We start from the raw sequence: 17,488 nt of genomic DNA on the forward strand, positions 1-17,488 counted from the left end.
GGGTCTCTCCTGATGAAGGTACAGAGGCACCATCAAGTGCCTCAGTGGTTTTGATAAACTGCTTGCATGCAAGATCTCTCAAGGCATGTTGTCCTTCAAAATTGGGGGGAGCATAATACAGTGGTGCCCAGCCAGGTCTGTCCATGGGCTGGATCCTGTCCACAGATCTGAACCAGCTACATGGTGCTTGGGAATTTGGCAGCAGATGGATGGTGATAGTGTTTAATTGCCACCACTCCCCCACTGCCAAATTTCCAGACCCCTGGAGAGCCCCACAGGCTAGCTGACATAACTCTATGGGCTGAATCAGGCCTGCAGCCCAGGGCTGAACATACTTGGCATAGTAGATTGATTGAATTATACACCTGAACCACAGACCCTCATGTGAATGAGTGGCCCAGCTTTCTTTGTAGAGCTCGCATGCTACTTGCCTAGCTCTGCTCTGTACAGTGCAATTGCCAACTCCCTGCTGCTCCTTTTCAGCGGTTGACCTGCCATGTGGTGCATATTTGGCGCAGCGGGGAAATCCCCGGATCGAGTGGAAGTTTGAGAAGGGCAACACCGTGACGCTTTTCTACTGGAACTCTCAGTTCACAGGTATAGACCTCTGCGTAGGGGCTGTGAGTGATCCAGGGGGGTTGCTAAGCTGCTTCAGGTTGTAACTTCCCAGCAGAGGTAAGGAGCTGCAGGTGTTGGCACAATACAGTGCTTTGCAGCTGGAAGGCAGTGAAAGCACTCGCAGTAACACAACTGGATCCCAGGGGTCCCAGACACCCAGAGCAGGACCTGTGCATTCTGGGTGTGCCAAGGCATTGCAAAGGCAGGTGAGAATCAGTCAGCCAGTCGTTTTGTGCAGTCTGCCCTGCCCATGGCATTCTTGCCCTTTCTGGCCACCTGCAGCTTAGCTTTCCAGAGGGAGCAAATAGTCTGAAAGATTGCAGTAATATTGATGGATCTACTCTTAAGTGGTTGGAGGAGTCGACTTCCTGAAGTCACATGCAAGAAGAAGCTTTCCAGATTGAACAGTTTGGGAACGGTGCCCTAGGCACTTTTCTTGACCCTGTGCCCCAGGCTGCTATACAGTGAATCAGCTGAACTCCTGTGAGCTAGGGATTTTTGAAAGCCTTGAGAGAGTGGTGAAAGAGCTGTAGGAAAAGAAATGTGGCCGATTAACTGTAAATTGGTTTTCAATTTTGTTAAAATCCAGGCCCTCCTTGGAAAACCAGCATGTAGCTTTTGGTTTTTCAACTGCAGAAAAGCAGATTTCTTGCAAGGTTTTGGGATGTTTTGAATTGGAAATGGTTGGATTGATCTTTTGAATCTTGTGCAAGTGTTTACATACCTAGCGGTGCTATTATTGTGCGGCATCCTTAAAAGGAGGTCATGACTCGCTGGGGTGTCCCCGCACCCCAGGAGAGAATTGCTGCCTTCACAAGTGGGTCATACTGGGATGTGAGCAGCCTAATGTCAACCCTTCCTGACGGAATGGGACCAGTGCCCCTATCTGCCTGGCTCTCAGGGATTGGGCCCCCTGTGCTACACCAGATAGGGGTGGGGGCTTCCTTTGGAGGCGTTTGGTGGGGTGGGAACAGCCTTTCCTCTGGTGTTGACTTACTCGGTGTTGCACATACCTTCATGCCCACGTGCCTCCTCCCCTTTCTCCACAGAACCGTACAAAGGCCGCGTACAGTTCACACCCTCATCGATCCACTTCAGTTCGGTGACCCGGAAGGACACTGGGAAGTACATCTGTGAGGTCCTGGGGGAGAGCGGCCAGCTCTCCAAGTCGGAGGTCAACCTCATCGTCCAAGGTACCTGCCCCCTCCTGTAGCAAGTCGCGTAGGGGCTGGCTGCATGGAGCCGAGGCTCAATGCCTCTTCAGCCAGGTGGCTTTGAAAATAGCAGCAAGAGGAGTGGGACCTGATCAGATCAGCACTGTTTGAAGGGGCATCCTAATCCTGTGCTGCTCTTTTCAGTACAATTGAAGTCTGTTGTGGAGAAAAGAGACCTGCCAGCGGATATGTAGCCCATTGCGTGGCAAAGAAGGAAGCATCCTACCAGTGCTAGTCCTGCTGGTGTTTCTGTAAGGGGAGGGCTGACATGTCACCGTTCCCAGGCTGGCAGGTCAGGGACGTATGGTTGGCATACGTTTAGTTTGTCTCCTGTGTAAGTGCTGTCTGTCCCATTTGTGGCATAGTGGAGCATGCTGTCAGCGTTGGCCTGATCTTCCTTTGCCTTTTGCTAGCTGGGAAGGTAACGCCATGTGGTAACAGCTCACAGGGAGGTGATGGCCTTGCCCTCCCTCGGAGGAGGAAGTCAGATGCTTGTTTGCAAAAAAAAGATGATGGAACCCAGGTCCTCAAAAACTGGGTGTGGACACGCAAACCTGCCTCCATGATCACCGGTCCCTATGTGCTGAGTCCTGTGCTTACCTTGTGCTGTTGTAAGCCCTGGAGGGAGGCAGCTATTGACTCTGTTGGGGGGCCTTGGCTGGAGATCTGCAGGGTTGGGGAAGGGACTTGTCCTAGTGCCCAGTTGAATGACTTCTGGGCTTTCACTTTCCTCCAAAGCACCAGACTGGCCCTGGCTAGAGACAAGACACTGGATGGGGTTGGCAGTGCTCTGAGAAACCTTCCTTGGTGCCTGGCTGATGTCAGCTGCCCAGGGTCAGAGAATTGCCAGATACAGGTCAGGTCAGGAAGGCCTGGGAGAGGCCTTGGTGCAGGTAGGAAACAGGCTGCTTCTCTGGGTCCAGTGCTGACCCCACACCTTTTCAGCTCTCATCAGTGGCAGGCTCGAGCTCAAGCAGTCACTTGTATTCATCTCCCCAAGTGAGTGCAGTGAATATGATGCCCTGTTACCCTCTGCCTTGTTACAGCCATTAGTCAGAGGAGATGGTTTGACAGTGGTGCTGTTCTGATTTGGTTTCATTTTAAGTACCACTTATGGTGGCAGCAGTGACTGCTCCAGAGCTCTGGCAGTGAAGAACGGGGACTATCTAGCCCAGGGTCATAAAATCATAACAACTGAGGTTTGGAAGGGACCTCAGGAGGTCACATCTGGTCCAACCCTGTGCTCAAAGTAGGAACATACCCAACGAGATATTCTCAGCCAAGGCTTTGTTGAGCCAGATCTTAAAAACCTCCAAGGATGGAGAGTCCATCAGCTCTGTAGGTAACCCATTCCAGTGCTTTACTACTCTCCTTGTGCGAGTTTTCCCTAACATCCAACCTAAATCTTCCTTGCTGCAACTTGAGACCATTGCTCTTTGCTCTTTGTTCTGTCATCTGCCGCTGCTGAGAACAGTCCAGCTCCTTCTTCTTTATAATCATCCTGCAGGGAGTTGAAGGGTGCTGTCAAATCCCCGCTCAGTCTTCTTTTCTGCAAATTAAATAAGCCCAGTTCCCTCGGCCTCTCTTCACAAGTCATGTGCTCCAGCCCCCAAACCATTTTCATTCCTTGCCTCAGTGCAAGGAAGAGGTGCTGTCTGGCATCCTACTTCAGAAAGCCAAAGCAACATCCAGGGAGCTGGATGTTATGCAGATGCTTGTGCTAATCTGAAGATAATCAAAGTCTAGTGCAGAGCTGAATCTCTGCAGGGGGCAGGAAGGAATTGCCTCTGGCTCCTGCTTGCATACAGCACCACTCCATTACAAGGTGCATAATCAGAATCCAAAAAGGAGGGTGGCTCGAGGTCTGGATCATGCCCCTGGAGCAGCGCAGGGGAAGTGCAGCCAGCTGGGAAACTGGCCAGCCCGAATGCCTGTTACTGCTCTCTTCACTCAAAATGGCCTGGCCACGTGGTATCGCTGAGTGTGGCTGCTCATTTAGGCCCAGGTCCGTCATAGAATCATAGGAAGTGAGGGCTGGAAGGCAGCTCAGGAGGTCACATCTAGTCCAGCCCCCTGCTCAAAGCACAACCAGCCCCAACCAGATCATCCCATCATTACCTAAGCATGACCAGCAAATGCTGGTATTCCTGTCTGGGGTGTCCTGGTAGCAGCCACAGTGCCTTGTCCTTTGTGCTGACTTGTGCCTCTTCCCCGGCAGTGGCCCCCTCCAAGCCTGTGGCTTCCGTACCCGCCTCAGTGACCATCGGCAACAAGGCTGAGCTGACGTGCAAGGAGTCAGATGGCTCCCCGCCCCCCACCTTCCAGTGGTACAGGAACAACATCCAGATGCCCGTGAACCCCAAGATGAGCGAGGCCTTCAAGAACTCCTCCTACGAGCTCAACCCCAAGACAGGGCAGCTGGTACGTGCGCCAGGAGAGTTGAGGATTTTGGGCTCTCATGGAGTGAGTGTGGGCCTTGGCTCATATATGTCTCTTGTACCTTCTTTCCCTGCTGTAGACGTTTGATCCTGTGACCGGCTTTGACTCAGGGGATTACTACTGCGAGGCGCAGAACAACATTGGGACCCCTCAGAAATCGGACACCTATCGCTTGGAAGCTAGTAAGGAAGGGATGCTCTGCGTGTGGGCTGCAAGGCTTGTGCTGGCCTCTGGGTCTCCTCTTTCCTCGTGCCCAGAAGGACGTTGGTTGCCCACAAGTGTGACCATAGATGTTCTGGAAGAAGGGACAAGTCCATCTGGGTGTGGGGAGAGAGGAGACCCAGAGGCCTGCTGGGCAAGTCTGAGAAAAACAAACCTGGAAGAACTCTAGTCCCCTGAGAGCTGGCAGGAGGCTCTAGACACATTGTGTCCTGAACTTGACTCTGGGCATGTTGTGTCTTGAACATGGCTCTGCCCCATCCAGTAAGAACAGGCAGCTTTGTGTTGGCCCCTGGAGCCAGCCCATGTCATGCTGCTTCTGAATTTCCCCGTCGATGTTCAGTGTGGCAGACTGGGCCCTGGGGCAGCAGGCTCCTGACCACGTGCTGGTCTGTTGAGCCCCAGGCATGCCCTCAGGGGGACACGGTTCTGGTATGAAGGCTAAGTCCCAGGGAGCGTGAGGAGACCTCAGGGGAAGGAGGAGTGTTAGGATGGGAAGGAAGCAGACTCCTCCTTCCTGCTTAGCCTGAAATTCAAGCTTCGGAGGTGGGGCCTGTGTTGGCCCAAGGATTAGTGGCTCACAAGCCCAAGCTTGCCGAAGGCTGGGCCACCTGGGGCAATGCTGCTGTGCTTGGAAACAAATATCACCAAGCTCTGAGCCCTCTGAGGGCTTGGACCTGGGTGTGGGGTTAGTGCAGGGAGCCCAGTCCAGGCCTCTGCAGGGTGGACAGTGGGGTCAGAGCAGCAGAAAGCCATCCCTGGATAGCCAGTCTGGAGTCCTGCTTAGTGCTGGCTGGAGCAGGAGGTAGGGCCTATGGTCTCGGCTTCTCGTTAGGATCTGAATAGATTAAGTACAAAGTAGCTGTCAGTACTGGGCCTGCCCCAGCTCTGACAGGAAGTGAATGTGTTGAATCCTGCCCTGGTGCTCATCCTCCCACCTCTGGGCAGAGGCTTTAGCTGTCATAGAGGAGTCGGGGTGGGGGGGAAGGGGTCCAGCTTGTGCTGATGGAGGTGGAGGTGTGGACAAGCCTTTTCTACATGGGAATGTGCCATGCAGCAGGGAGACTGAAACCAGGGACGTCTGCCCCTTGCCCCTTTCTCTGCCTGCGCCAGGTCCTGCAGTAGGTGCTCAGAGCACTGCCCTGTTTGCATTGGACATGGCCGCAATGATGGATTCTGCCCACTTTGGTGTGTGCCCTGCTGGCAGTGCCTCTGTGTTGTTTCACACCCTTCCAGCTCCCTAAGCCTGCGTGGGACTGAACTGTGTCTAGCCATGGGTGGGAGACTGTCCTCACCCCCTTACCCCCCACCCCAGTGCCTGCAGGCTTCCAGGGGCAAGGGAAGGAGTTGGTCCTGGCACCTTTCCCTTTCCACACTTAGCAGCAAACATCCCCACGTGGTGCCTCCACTGCAGCAGAGTCTTCCTGGCAGGGGCTTTTCTGCTTCAAAAAAACATACAGCTCTCCCCCAGGAGAGAGCATGGCCCGGCCCCCAGGCTGGGAAGGGAGGGATGCTTGCTGAGGGAGAGCCAGCCTGCCAGGGGCTGAGTGGGCTGGACTGGCCTGAGGCATGCTTAGACTAACCTGGGCCTCTCTACCCTGTGGGTCAGCCAGACATTGGGGTAAAAGTATCACGCAGCTTTCCTCCCCTCCAAACCACTGCAGCTGTGTGGTGTGGCTTGTCTGCCGGACCCACGGTGCAGACTAGAGGTCTAGCCAGTCACTTCACTTCCCACCTCAAACTGCCTTTCCCTTGCTGTGCTCATCCAAATCCCCAGCTGGCTCCTTGTGCCTCTATCACTGCAGAATGGGTGCTGATGTCCCTTGCCCTGCTTGAGGTCTTTGAGCTGGAGCAGTGTTCTCCTGCGCGCCTTTGGCAATGCAGCCTGCAGCTGTTGGGGGCTGGGGTGCTGTGGTGTTGCATGCATGCCTGGTCTCTGTCTGACACCAATGCGATTCTTCCACCCAGGTGAACTCAACGTGGGCGCCATCGTAGCCACCGTGGTGGTGCTGCTGATCCTCCTGGGGCTCATAGCCTTCGGCATCTGGTTTGCTTACAGCCGTGGCTACTTCAACAGTGAGTACTGCCCTCCAGGCTCTGCCCTCCCCTTCTCCTGGCAGCTTCTGGGTGGGGTGATGCCTCCTGGGATCTGGAGTTTCTGTTGGAGAGGTCTGTCATGCAAGGCTCCCACTCCTTGAGTCTTGTGATTTGGGGGCCCACAGAAACATGATGGCCCGTGGGACTTTTCTTGCCTAGAGCAGTCCAGGGCAGGTGTGGTGGTGGGGAATGTGGTGCTCGGTGTTGGCATTTAACTGTCCTGCGTCCTTTCTTTTTTCCTTTTCAGAAAGAAAAGAGTAAGTGGAACCTCCGTTCCCTCCCCGCCGGCGGCTTGCTGTGTGCAAGCCTCCCTGCAGGGACCCGCCAGCTGGCGCTGGGGAGCGGGGACGGTGTTCTCTGGGCAGCCGGGAGTCAGCGCAGAGACCCCACCTCCTCCCGAGTCGTTCACATTCACCTCGGATCTTCCCTGGGGCTGGTGGAGTGCAGGGTGCCAGTGCTGATGACTAATGTCTCACTGCCATAGCCCATCCTTTGCTGGACTCCTGTTTCATGGGGTTTGGGCTCAGGCAACTCTGACTTCTCCTCTTTGCCTCTGAAGCATCTTTCTGCTTTCCCTGCCACCAGTCACCCTTTCCCACGACCCACCACTGCTGTTGCAGCCATCCCCTGGGGTCTGCTTCATGGCCCCCATTGGCCCAATTCCTGCTGGATTCAGTCATGAGGAGTCACCTGGGTGTAGTGTGATTTTTCTGCAGCCTCTCAGACTTCAGGGAGATGCTGCCACTGATTGCTGTCCCAGGAAGCAAAATGTGGGAGTGTCCTGGTCACAATCCCCTGTGGAGCAGGACAGTCTGCGGCCTCTTGGCCGGTGTGGGGAGAGCCCCCGAGGGAGCTGGGCACTCGATGGGGAAAAGGCTTGAAAATGAGAGCCTCTGACAGCAGCTGGGGAGCAGCAGCTGTTATTGCTGGGTGGGCCTAAGAGAGAGCAGACCTTTGCATCATACATCTGATCCCCACTCTCTTCTTCTCTCTAGCAGCACCAACAAGAAAGTAATTTACAGCCAGCCTTCCCAAAGGAGTGATGTAAGTACTCCCCTCCCCTCCCCTCCCTTCTCTAGCAGCATGAGCTGGCTCCCATCTCACAGGTCCTCATGCCCCATAGGTGCACCTCTGCTCGGGCAGGCCAGCCTGCAGGTTGGGGCTGGCTCTGGCCTTTTGCAAATGGTGCAGTACACACGGGCTTGGCCAGCCCCAGCTTAGGCAATAGATGATCCTGATCCCTGCATGGAGAGAGGGCAGAGTGGTGGGCATGTTACCTGGCAGCTTGGCTTACTGGAGCTAGAGCCCAGGGGAAAGCCTTGGCCTTTGCACCTGTAAGAAGGGGCTGGTCCAAGGCAAGAGCACTGTCGGGCAGGGAAACTGCTTTGATTCCCTGTTCTACCACTGACTTCCTGGAGGACCCTGGGCAGGTTGTTTTGCTGCTTTGCCCTGGTCCCTTGCTCATACAAAAGGGAAGGTGACTTGCAGGGAGTGGCCAGGAATGCTGAGGCAGTGGAGTACCCTGAGCTGCATAACTCGCACAGCAGGTAGAGTTGGCAGGCTCACTTGCCCCCCCTGGCATTGGGGATAATACTTCAGGGCCTGACCCGGCCTGGTGGAGGATCCCTACCTACTAGCGCTGTCATGTCTGCTGGGCCTTTAAATGCTTTGCAGCCCTCTCGGTATCATAAAATCCTAGAGTTGCTGGGCTGGCAAGGCCCTCTGGAGGGTGCATCTAGTCTAAGCCCCTGCTTGAGGCAGGATTGTCCCCATCAAACCATCTCAGGCAAGTGTCTGTCTGACCTGTTCCTGAATCTGTGGCCAAAGACAGCAAGATCCCCTGAACCTGCCCCAAGGAAAGCAGGGGAACAAGGGCAGGTAGTGTCCTGCTGCTGCAAGGGGTGTTAAAATGCACTTGGAGATCCAAGGCAGAGGTGCACCACACCCTGCATGGCAGAGGAAGGCAAAACCCCTCTGAGCTACCCCAATGGGCTGGACCCTGGCAGGGGCACTCAAAGTGCTGGCTGCTTCCGCATGCCTCCATCTTAGGCTGGCACAATGCTTCGGAAGCACCAGCGTCCAGCTTTCAACAGCAACTAGAAGCGCCTCGCTCAAGGGCCCAGTGCTTGAAGGTGTCTGTTAGGTTAAAAAGGGTGTTGAGGTGCTCTTGGCAAGGCCACTGGGCTCACATGCCTGTTAGCCCCCAGATAGTGGGAACTGAGCTCCTTGCTCACGTGCTGCTTAAAGAGTCATCTGCCACTTGAGGGACAAACGGTCTCTATGCTGAGACCCCAGCACCATGAGGTGTGGAGGCAGGTCTGGCTTGAGAGCCAGAGGTGGGGCCTAGGAGCAGAGGGCTCCTGTCTGTGTTTCTCTTCTGCCCTCAGCGTCGAGTGCACTGCAGGAGCCATGGACTGTGGGGCCGCTTAGAGCCCCAGGCAGAGGAGGGCTGCATAGAAAGGGCTGCAGGGCAGGGATGCGCTGGGTCACCCCCAGAATCGTGCCACCCAGGCCCTGCCTGCCGTGGCCCTGACCCGTGTCAGGGCCGAGGAGGCTGAAAGACCCCCACTGGAGCTGGCAGAGCCCTTGCTTTATGCCTTGCATCCCGCTGAGCCAACACTCCCACCATCTGCCGTTGGGCCGGCACAGACTTAACACAGCCCCATCCATACTCCATGGCCAGTGGCAGAGCCATGAGGACATGGGTTCCTAGCCTGCTCCCTCCATGCTGCCTCTGTCGGAGCACATCAAGCCATGGGAGGTGTGGGGGGACCACAGGCAGCAATCTGCTGTTGTGTGGAGGCGTCCACCACATCTGAGCCTCTCTCTGTTCTTGCTCCCCAGGGAGAATTCAAACAGACATCGTCCTTCCTGGTGTGAGTGCCGGCTGGACCTGCCGCGTGGCGCGTTGGCCCTGCCTTCCTACTTCCCCCAGGACTGCTGCGCCTGTGCCCTGAATCCTGGGCCCTGCCTCAGCATTTTTAGCTGTCAGTTTTTTTTTTTAAAGCTCTCCATGGTGCCTTTTCCGTGTCACCCAACCCTCCCCGCACCCCTTTCCCCCTGATGTCAGGGAACATTGCTGTTCTGCAGATCCTCCTGCCCACCTGTGCAAAAGTGGCTGCTTCACACGAACCCTTGGCCTATCCTCCAGGAGCAGCTGACATGTTGCAAGGGCTCTGGCCCCCTCTGCGCTTCGCTATGTTGCTTGCCTCGTGTTGAGGGCAGGCGTGATGAAGGAGATGCATGCTCTGGGACTAGCCTGTGGCCCTCTCCCCTGCACCCCAGCACTGAAGACAGGCAGCTTGACCTCACTTTTGTGGCTGGAGAGGATTGGGCTGGGGCTTCCCCCTTGGCATCACCAGAGCCTGCCGGTGTGGGGGGAAAGCTGGAACAGCATCATCGTGGCCTCTGACATCCCTGTGGCTGTTCAGCGGGGCCTCACAAAGTCCTGTGCCCTCACCTGGCCTTGGCCTGCAGTGAGTGTTGCTGTGGGGGCAAGGTCTGGGAGGCATTGTGTTTGGAGCAACCTCCCACCCTGGTGTGGCCCTGCCTGACTCACTCCAGCACAGCTATCCTTGCCACTCCAGCGTGGGATGGAGCTGCCTTCTGCACAGCTCTGCTCTGCCCAGGGGGGGCAATCCACGCTGATAGGAGCCATGGCTTGCATAGTGCCAGTGCTGCTGTGGGCCATGTCAGCGGGGCCGGTTGGGCAGGTGATGGAGGGAGCAGCCCCGAGATTTTCCTCTGGGCAGCCCACAGCTCGGTTGCCTGCTGCTAGTTCCTCCTGCCAGCTCCACACTGGTGCTGGCAGCCTGGCGTTTCCCCACAGTGGCTCTTGTGTAGACCTGAGGGGTCAGGCTGCTTCAGGTGGGAGCCTGGCCTCCATTATGCTGGCTGTGGTGTGTGGGGCTGTTGTATGAATGAAACCTGGTTGTAGTTCTGAGTGGGGACGGCCAGTGGGACTGGGAGCAGTCCAGGTGGTAACCCTATCATCACAGCCAGGGAGAGGTCTGGCCAGTCATGGCTGAGACCCAGGGCGATGGGGACTAGGGCCACAGACATGGTAAGGAGGGCAGCTGTGAAGGCAGGTGCAGGGAGCCCAGGCACTTCCCCGGAAGTGGAGCTGGCTGATCTCCGGGGCTGAAGCCCAAGTGGGAAGTTCCCCTCCCCTCCCCCCCCAATCACTTGGGCAGGTGGACCTAGGCCGCAGCTGTCATGGGGTCTCACTGGGCTGCCCTGGGCTGGGTCGTGTGTTGCCACAGCTGTACCAAACTCCTGTGATCTACTGAACGTCTACCTGGAAATAAACCTGTTTGTGCGAGCCTGCCTCCTGTCCCGCCTCCACGCTGCTCCCTCCTTCCCTGGTGCCTGGAGCATCTGGGGGAAGTATGGCTGGGCTGTGCCCATGCTGTGAGGACCCAAGACTGGGTCTGGGCTCCTTATGGAGTAGCAAGGGGGATGGGCTCCATGTCTCAGAAGGGTTGAGACACCCCCCCCCCCCCAGCTGTGCCATGAGGTGGAACCAGCCCTGGTGTCTGTGGCCCCATTACCTTGCTGGCCCAGCTCCTGCCCCAGAGCAGCTGGTGCCAGCCCCCTGCTAGCCCATCCCTGGGAGCTGCCTCCACCCAGTCACCTGGGCGCAGAGCTGCAGAGGGTCCCCTGTGCAACAGGGCTAATATCAAGGGGGCTGCTGGGGAAGGGTCTTGCTCCCCCCCTCCCCCTTTGTGGGGCATGTCCTCAGAGCCCGGAAAGGTGCCCATTACTAGCTGTATTAAGCTGGACTATGTCCCAGTGCGACTCTTGCAGAGTAGCCCCAGCTGCCAGGCAGAGCACACCTCTGACCCCCCTGGGGCAGCGATGGGTTTGTCAGCTGGGCCTAGGGGGCCCGTTCAGTCCCACCAGTGGCTTTGCAAGACACCGCTGCTGGCTGTGTGCCTTGGTCTGGGCTTGGGGTATCCCTTCCACCACCTTCCTCTGCTCCTCCTGATCAGAAGTCCATCCCTGCCTTGAGCACCCCAGTGTCAGGGGGAGAAAAGAGCTTGCACAGGCTCCAGGCACTGGTCCCCTCTTCACCACTGCTCTTCACATAAGCCCAGCTCAGTGCTTTGCAGCCTGGTGGCAACCAGTAGCTCCCAGTGAGTGTGGATACACTAGGTGCTGGTACTTTCCCATGGGCCTGCTCCACCACCACCCCACCCTGCAACCAGGAGCCCTGTATGCAAATGAGTGATGGCATGATGTCGTGGCGCCATGCCTACTGATGTCACATAAGATGGCTCAACAGGCCAATCGGCAGGTAAAGCTGAGATGTGGTCACGGTTTCATCCCAGCCCTTCGTGGGCCAGCAGATGCCCCTGGGTCCAAGCACCCGTGTGCCAGGCAGAGCTGGACTGGCACCAACCCCATCCACATGTGAGCAGCCGGCCCCAGGGGTTGGTGGGGGCCAGCACAGCTGTGTCTGGGAGGGACAGGGTGGAAGGGCACAAGGGAGCGCAGAGGCAGGACTCCCGACTTCTATTCCTGGCCTTCAGAGCGGATCAGGGGCTAGAGCAGCGAGTCTTAGCCAGGGGTACCCTGGGGTGCTTTGAGATCCTTTCAGGGGTGCTGCAGGGTGCCACACCAGGCTAGCACTGGTAGAGGTGCAAACACATTTCCCAGGATAAACCTGGGGGTGTCAAATAGGAGCCCGGAGGGCGAGGAACAGGCTGCCCTCTTGTGTCTTCTGGAGCTCTTTGCAACAGAAGAATTGCTCAGGGACTTTTCTGTAATCCAAAACCGAGTGAAAACAAAGAGCTGGCATCTGCTGAGGGGACCTTGAGCCTAACGGGGGGTGCATGGGTCCAAAGAGGGGTGCTTCGAGCTTGAAAAAGGTTGCGAACCCCTGGTCTAGAGCAAAGGGACTTCAGCCATGTGTCCGTCAGGCTAAGAGACCCTCCTGCCATCCAGCACCTGTCTCCTCTAGCCTCACCAGGAGCCATCCTGAGAGCCTTGCACCATCCAGTGACTGGGGAAAGTCTCCTTCTGGATCATGAGCTCATGTGACCTCATGGCCCCTGGTGTGACATCAGCAATCCCTTGCCTGCCCTGGTGTCAGGGGGTAGACCTGGGGGCAAGGTGCTGCTGGCGCTGGGCTGGGCTGGGCAGGCCAGCAGAGAAGGGGCAACCCCTGGGAGAGTTGCGGTGACCAGGGACCTCGGTGAGGGTCTCAGCTGACCCTGCCCCCTCATGTGAAGAATCGGCCTTTCCCTCCCATGAGACAGGGGCTGCAGAGCCAGTGGGAGCCACCATGGCTGCTCAGCCCCCCAAGGATGTCCTCAGGCTGTCTGCAGAGGAGGTGGAGGCCCTGAAAGTCGCCTTCGAGCAGGGGAGCCTCCCAGCCACTGCCTCCAAGCTGCAGGAGACGCTGGTATTCCTGGAAAGTGTCCGGCTGGATGTGGGCATCACGGGCGAGGCGGGCTCCGGAAAGTCATCCTTCGTCAACGCGCTCCGGGGGCTGGGCGATGAGGATCCAGGAGCTGCCCGCACCGGGGTGGTAGAGACCACGCGGGAGCCAACTCCGTACCAGCATCCCCGCTATCCCGGCGTGACCATCTGGGACCTGCCGGGCATCGGCACGCCTGGCACCCCCCCGGACACCTACCTGGAGCAGGTTGGTTTCTCACGCTACGACTTCTTCATCATCATCGCCTCGCAGCGCTTCACGGCCCACCACGCCGCGCTGGCTCGCCACATCCAGGACACGGGCAAGAGCTTCTACTTTGTCCGCTCCAAGGTGGACATGGACCTGACCTCCTCCCTCCAGCGCCGGCCGGCCAGCTACAGCAAGGCGGGGGTGCTGCAGACGATCCGGAAGGACTGTGAGGAGGGCCTGCGGGCCCAAGGGATCGAATCACCCAGGGTCTTCCTGCTCTCTGCCTTCAAGCTGGGCAAGTACGACTTCCACCTCATGCAGGATACCTTGGAGAAGGAGCTGAGCCACCACAAGCGGCGTGCCCTCCTACTGGCCCTGCCGGGCCTCTCCCGGCACATCCTGGAGCAGAAGAAAGCTACCATGCAGGAGCACATGTGGTTGGTCTCCACCGTGGCCTGTGGCCTCCACGCCGTGCCCATCCCGGGGCTCCTCGTCTCCTGTGACGTGGACCTCCTGGCCAGGACGCTGCAGGGCTACTGCAAAGGCTTCGGCTTGGACCACGACTCCCTGGAGAGGCTGGCAGCACAGACGGGGCAGCCGGTGGAGCAGCTGAAGGCTGTGGTCCGGTCGCCCCTGGCCAGCGAGGTCTCTGGCATGCTGGTGGTGCAGCGGCTGAAGGATGTGGGGGTCGAGGCCCCCACGCTGGCTCCCAACGTGCTCACGGCCATCCCAGTGCTGGGCTCCGTGGCCTCCACTGCTCTGTCCTTTGCCACCACGTACAAGATGTTGAGGAACTTTGTGGACGACGTGGCCGCTGATGCCCAGAGGCTGCTGGTCATGACCTTCAGGGTGGAGGCCAAGGAGTGAGGCGTGGCCCTGGAAACATGGAGGGATTTTGGTGGAGGGAGGTGGCACCAAGTCCAGCCCTGGGGTGGCTGGGGGTCCGGAGACCCACCGAGCTTTGTGCAGTGGCAGGACATGAGATACAGGAGTGAGCCTCCAGGGTCTCTGCTGCCTTTATTGCTCACTGGGTGAAAGCCTTCCTCGTGGATGTGTCTGCCCAATGCCCAGGGCTGTCATGCCTGGAGGGATGTGGGGATCTCCTTTGGGGTAAATCTGGCTGGACGTACTGCCACGAACCTGGTGCACTGTTTGGAGATGCTGGCCAAGAGCCAGCTGCACAGGCATCAGCGGGTGCCGAGGGGACCCTGGGGCAGGGGCTGTGGGGCAGGCCTGGTGTGCAGAAGGGAAGGGAGCACCCCCCTGTGCCCACCCCATGAGGAGCAGTGCTCAGGGCCCTCTCCACCAGGCTGCATTGTATCGCTGGAGCCAGGCCCGTGGGCAAAAAACAGGGGTGCTGAGGAGGTGCTCTGTGATGATGCCGCTAGGTTGGGGAAGTGTAGCCGTGTCCCTCAACAACAAGGGCCCAGTGTGTGCCACCCAGGCGGGAGGGAGGCGCAGGTGTTCTGGCAGGCAGGGCTGATGGTCAGGACACGGGCTTTGCTCTCTCACAGCGGAGCCGGTGGGGTGCAGTGGTGCGAGCTGGGCAGTGGGTCTCAGGAGTCCTGGTTTCTCCACCGCTGGGACCATGGAGCCGTGCCCTGCCCCGGGGGGGCTTGAGGCTGGATGCAATGACTGCCTGTCCTGTGCCCTCTGCAGAGACTGCCTGCAGACCCAGAGGCTTGGAGGCCCCATTACAGTCTCCCCCTGTGACCCCTCCTCCAGCACAGCCCACCCAGCACCCCCTGGCTATAGGATGGAGCATGTTCCCCCCCCTTCACCTTCCCCTGCCCGCTAGGTTGTGGGGGTGATGTGCCAGCCCCTGCAGAAGCAGAGCGTCCAGACATCCAGGGCCCCATCCCACCACATGTCACTTAGCCGGCCTTGGGGTTGCTGCGTGGGCAGGTGTCCATGCTTTCAGGGTCCAATCCACCCAAGGGCATGAGTTGGGCACTGCAGTGATTAACTCTCCCCTCCTGCTGACACCCCCCTGTTAGGCAAACCCTGGCCCTGCTGCTTCGCTCAGCCCTGGGGCAGGGGCGCAGGGGTCTCAGGAGCTGTCATGCTGATTACTCGGGACCCTGCTTGTGGCAGGAGACCTCACAGCTGGAAGGGCCCATCCAGCCGCCAGCTGAGTTGAAGCCCCAGCTTCTCAGAGACTCATCCGGTCTGCGGCAAGGAGCTGGCCAGGGACTGACAGGTCTGGTACTTGCATCCAGACGCCTGTGCCAGTGTGAACCTGCCCCCATACGTGCCCTATTGGCAAACCCAAGTCACGACACCCAAAACAGACCTAAAATTTGCATATTTTTATTTAGTACCTTTTTTTTCCCCTTTCTTCTGAACAGAGGGGAAAAAACAACAAATAAAACATTTTCCCCCCTGAAATAAAATCTGACTTTTAGTGCGCAGTCTGTCCAGTGGATAAAAATGCTCCTTCCCTAATTATATATATATATATATATATATATATATATATATATATATATATATACACACACACCACATATATATAATTGCTCGTAGTACAGTGCAGAATTAACAGGCGAAGCACGCGCGGAGCTGGTCTGTTCTTTTGGAAACAACGATGTTAATGTAAAGATCAGCTAAATTAGCAGGACGGAGTTTGCTTTACTGTTAGGTGTGTCCCCGCAGAGGTGTACACACCGGGTACGCACCCAAGCCTAGGGTTACTGCGGCAATTAGCCGACTACTGCATTTCTCATACCACTAAGCCACTTTGATTTGGTGCCGGGAAGCTGGTATTAAATGCCGTATTAAAAGCACACAGCTCAGCCCGCTGGGGACAGGGCTTGGGGTACTGTGGGCAGTGATTTCATAGAAAATGTCTCAAGGTTTTACATGTGATTATCGTTAAATGGCAATGCATCCTTGCCACCTTTCGCTTTCTCCAAGGACTGCGCCCTGCTACCTCTTGCTTAAGCAAGCAGCTGCCAGTCAGGCCTCTGAGCCTTCTCTCAGCAGGCCGAGGATGAGTTTAATTAGGGACCAGTGACCTTTCATTTAAACCCACATCAGAGGTGGGCAAAAGAGCTGCAAGAAGAAGGTGGCTTTTGCCAGGATCTGAACCACAGACCCAGCACTGCGCGTCCATTCGAACATCTCAGCTAGGTGCCCCAGTTGCTGGGTCCATGGTTCAGATCCTGGCAAAAGCCACCTTCTTCTTGCAGCTCTTTTGCCCACCTCTGATGTGGGTTCAGCTCTGGGGTTACACTTCTCAGCTGTGAATAATGAGTAAATGGTTTCCATCACTACTTCTTCCCACCTGTAGCAAAAGGCATGAGCATATCCATCTATTTTTTTGCATGTCCTGGGTCAGAAATGAACTTCTCCATAAGTACTTTTGTCAAAATTTCAACGGTTTGGGGCTAAACGTCCAAACACATGGTTCACCTGTCTTTCCACTCAGGTTTCAGAGTTAAACAGCCAAACTTCTGACAACAAATGGTTCATCCCAAGTGCACCAGCCCATCTCCACAACATTTCAACACAAGCTACTGCCAGCCTTAGACATTTCACATGGAAGTTTCCCTGTCTCAAGGATTTCCCTGGGATCTTTACACCTTGGTTGCCAGAAACTTTTGCCTCCACCCCTCTGCCCCCACCTCCTCCAACAAAGTGCTCAGTCATTCTGTTAGTTCTCCCTAATAAAATATATAGATTTTCCTTTATAGACATTTATATATTTCAATAGACATTTTAGACGGAGAGCAAGCCACTTTCTCCCTCGTTCTAGCTCTACGTTGCATTGCTTTGGACATGCTGCCAGGACTCACAAAGTGGTGGTTCCAGGATGGGGCCAGCCCCTTCTCTGCACCCTCCTCCAGTAACACATAGTTCTGCCCCAGCACTCCCAGTGGTGGGACTGCTCCACCCCTGCTCTTTCCAGCTAGGCCCACCCATCTGCTATTGGTCTTGGCTGGGACGATGCCCAGGACTAGAAGTCATCAGTCTCCAGTTCTCCAGGTCCTGCCAGAGCAGGAAAGTCCCAGTTCCCCCTAGGTAGGCCAGGACAAGGCCATGCCTCAATGCCCTGCTCTGCTTCCATGGGTGCAGCAAGTGGCAGCCTGGCCCTGCAAAATTCCCCAAATGTGACAGCTCCCAGAGTCACCCCTAAACCTGCTTTCCCCAGGCTCCTGCCAGCATCCACACACCAATCCTGTGACCGGGCACCCTAGTGCAGTGCCCACTTAGCTTCCACTGAAACCACCCGTGGGTCCTGCTCTCACTTGAAATTGGGGAATGTCTT

The 17,488-nt window shown here is 56.8% G+C and overlaps 2 protein-coding genes across 4 annotated transcripts in view; both read left to right on the forward strand.

Annotated features, from left to right (window-relative positions):
• Positions 1 to 10,908, forward strand: part of LOC102571629 (junctional adhesion molecule A) — a 36,808-nt gene extending 25,900 nt beyond the window's left edge. For 2 of the 3 annotated variants that reach the window (XR_009457623.1, XR_009457624.1), the window contains exons 3-8: positions 484 to 597; positions 1,668 to 1,811; positions 4,051 to 4,253; positions 4,351 to 4,453; positions 6,459 to 7,631; positions 9,432 to 10,908. Coding sequence is in view for 1 of the 3 variants with exons in the window: in XM_059719384.1 (XP_059575367.1) it covers positions 484 to 597; positions 1,668 to 1,811; positions 4,051 to 4,253; positions 4,351 to 4,453; positions 6,459 to 6,570; positions 7,583 to 7,631; positions 9,432 to 9,467 (761 nt within the window). In the remaining 2 variants the exon portion in view is untranslated. The remainder of the gene's footprint in view (positions 1 to 483; positions 598 to 1,667; positions 1,812 to 4,050; positions 4,254 to 4,350; positions 4,454 to 6,458; positions 7,632 to 9,431) is intronic. The other variant, XM_059719384.1, reaches the window with a different exon arrangement.
• Positions 10,909 to 11,112: 204 nt separating this feature from the next.
• On the forward strand, positions 11,113 to 15,723 carry LOC102571404 (interferon-inducible GTPase 5). Its single transcript, XM_059717907.1, has one exon. It carries the CDS (start codon positions 12,874 to 12,876, stop codon positions 14,083 to 14,085), a length of 1,212 nt encoding a protein of 403 aa, XP_059573890.1. The 5' UTR covers positions 11,113 to 12,873; the 3' UTR covers positions 14,086 to 15,723.
• Positions 15,724 to 17,488: the final 1,765 nt, after the last annotated feature.

This window comes from Alligator mississippiensis, chromosome 15, assembly GCF_030867095.1.
Source record: "Alligator mississippiensis isolate rAllMis1 chromosome 15, rAllMis1, whole genome shotgun sequence".
NCBI lineage: Eukaryota > Metazoa > Chordata > Crocodylia > Alligatoridae > Alligator > Alligator mississippiensis.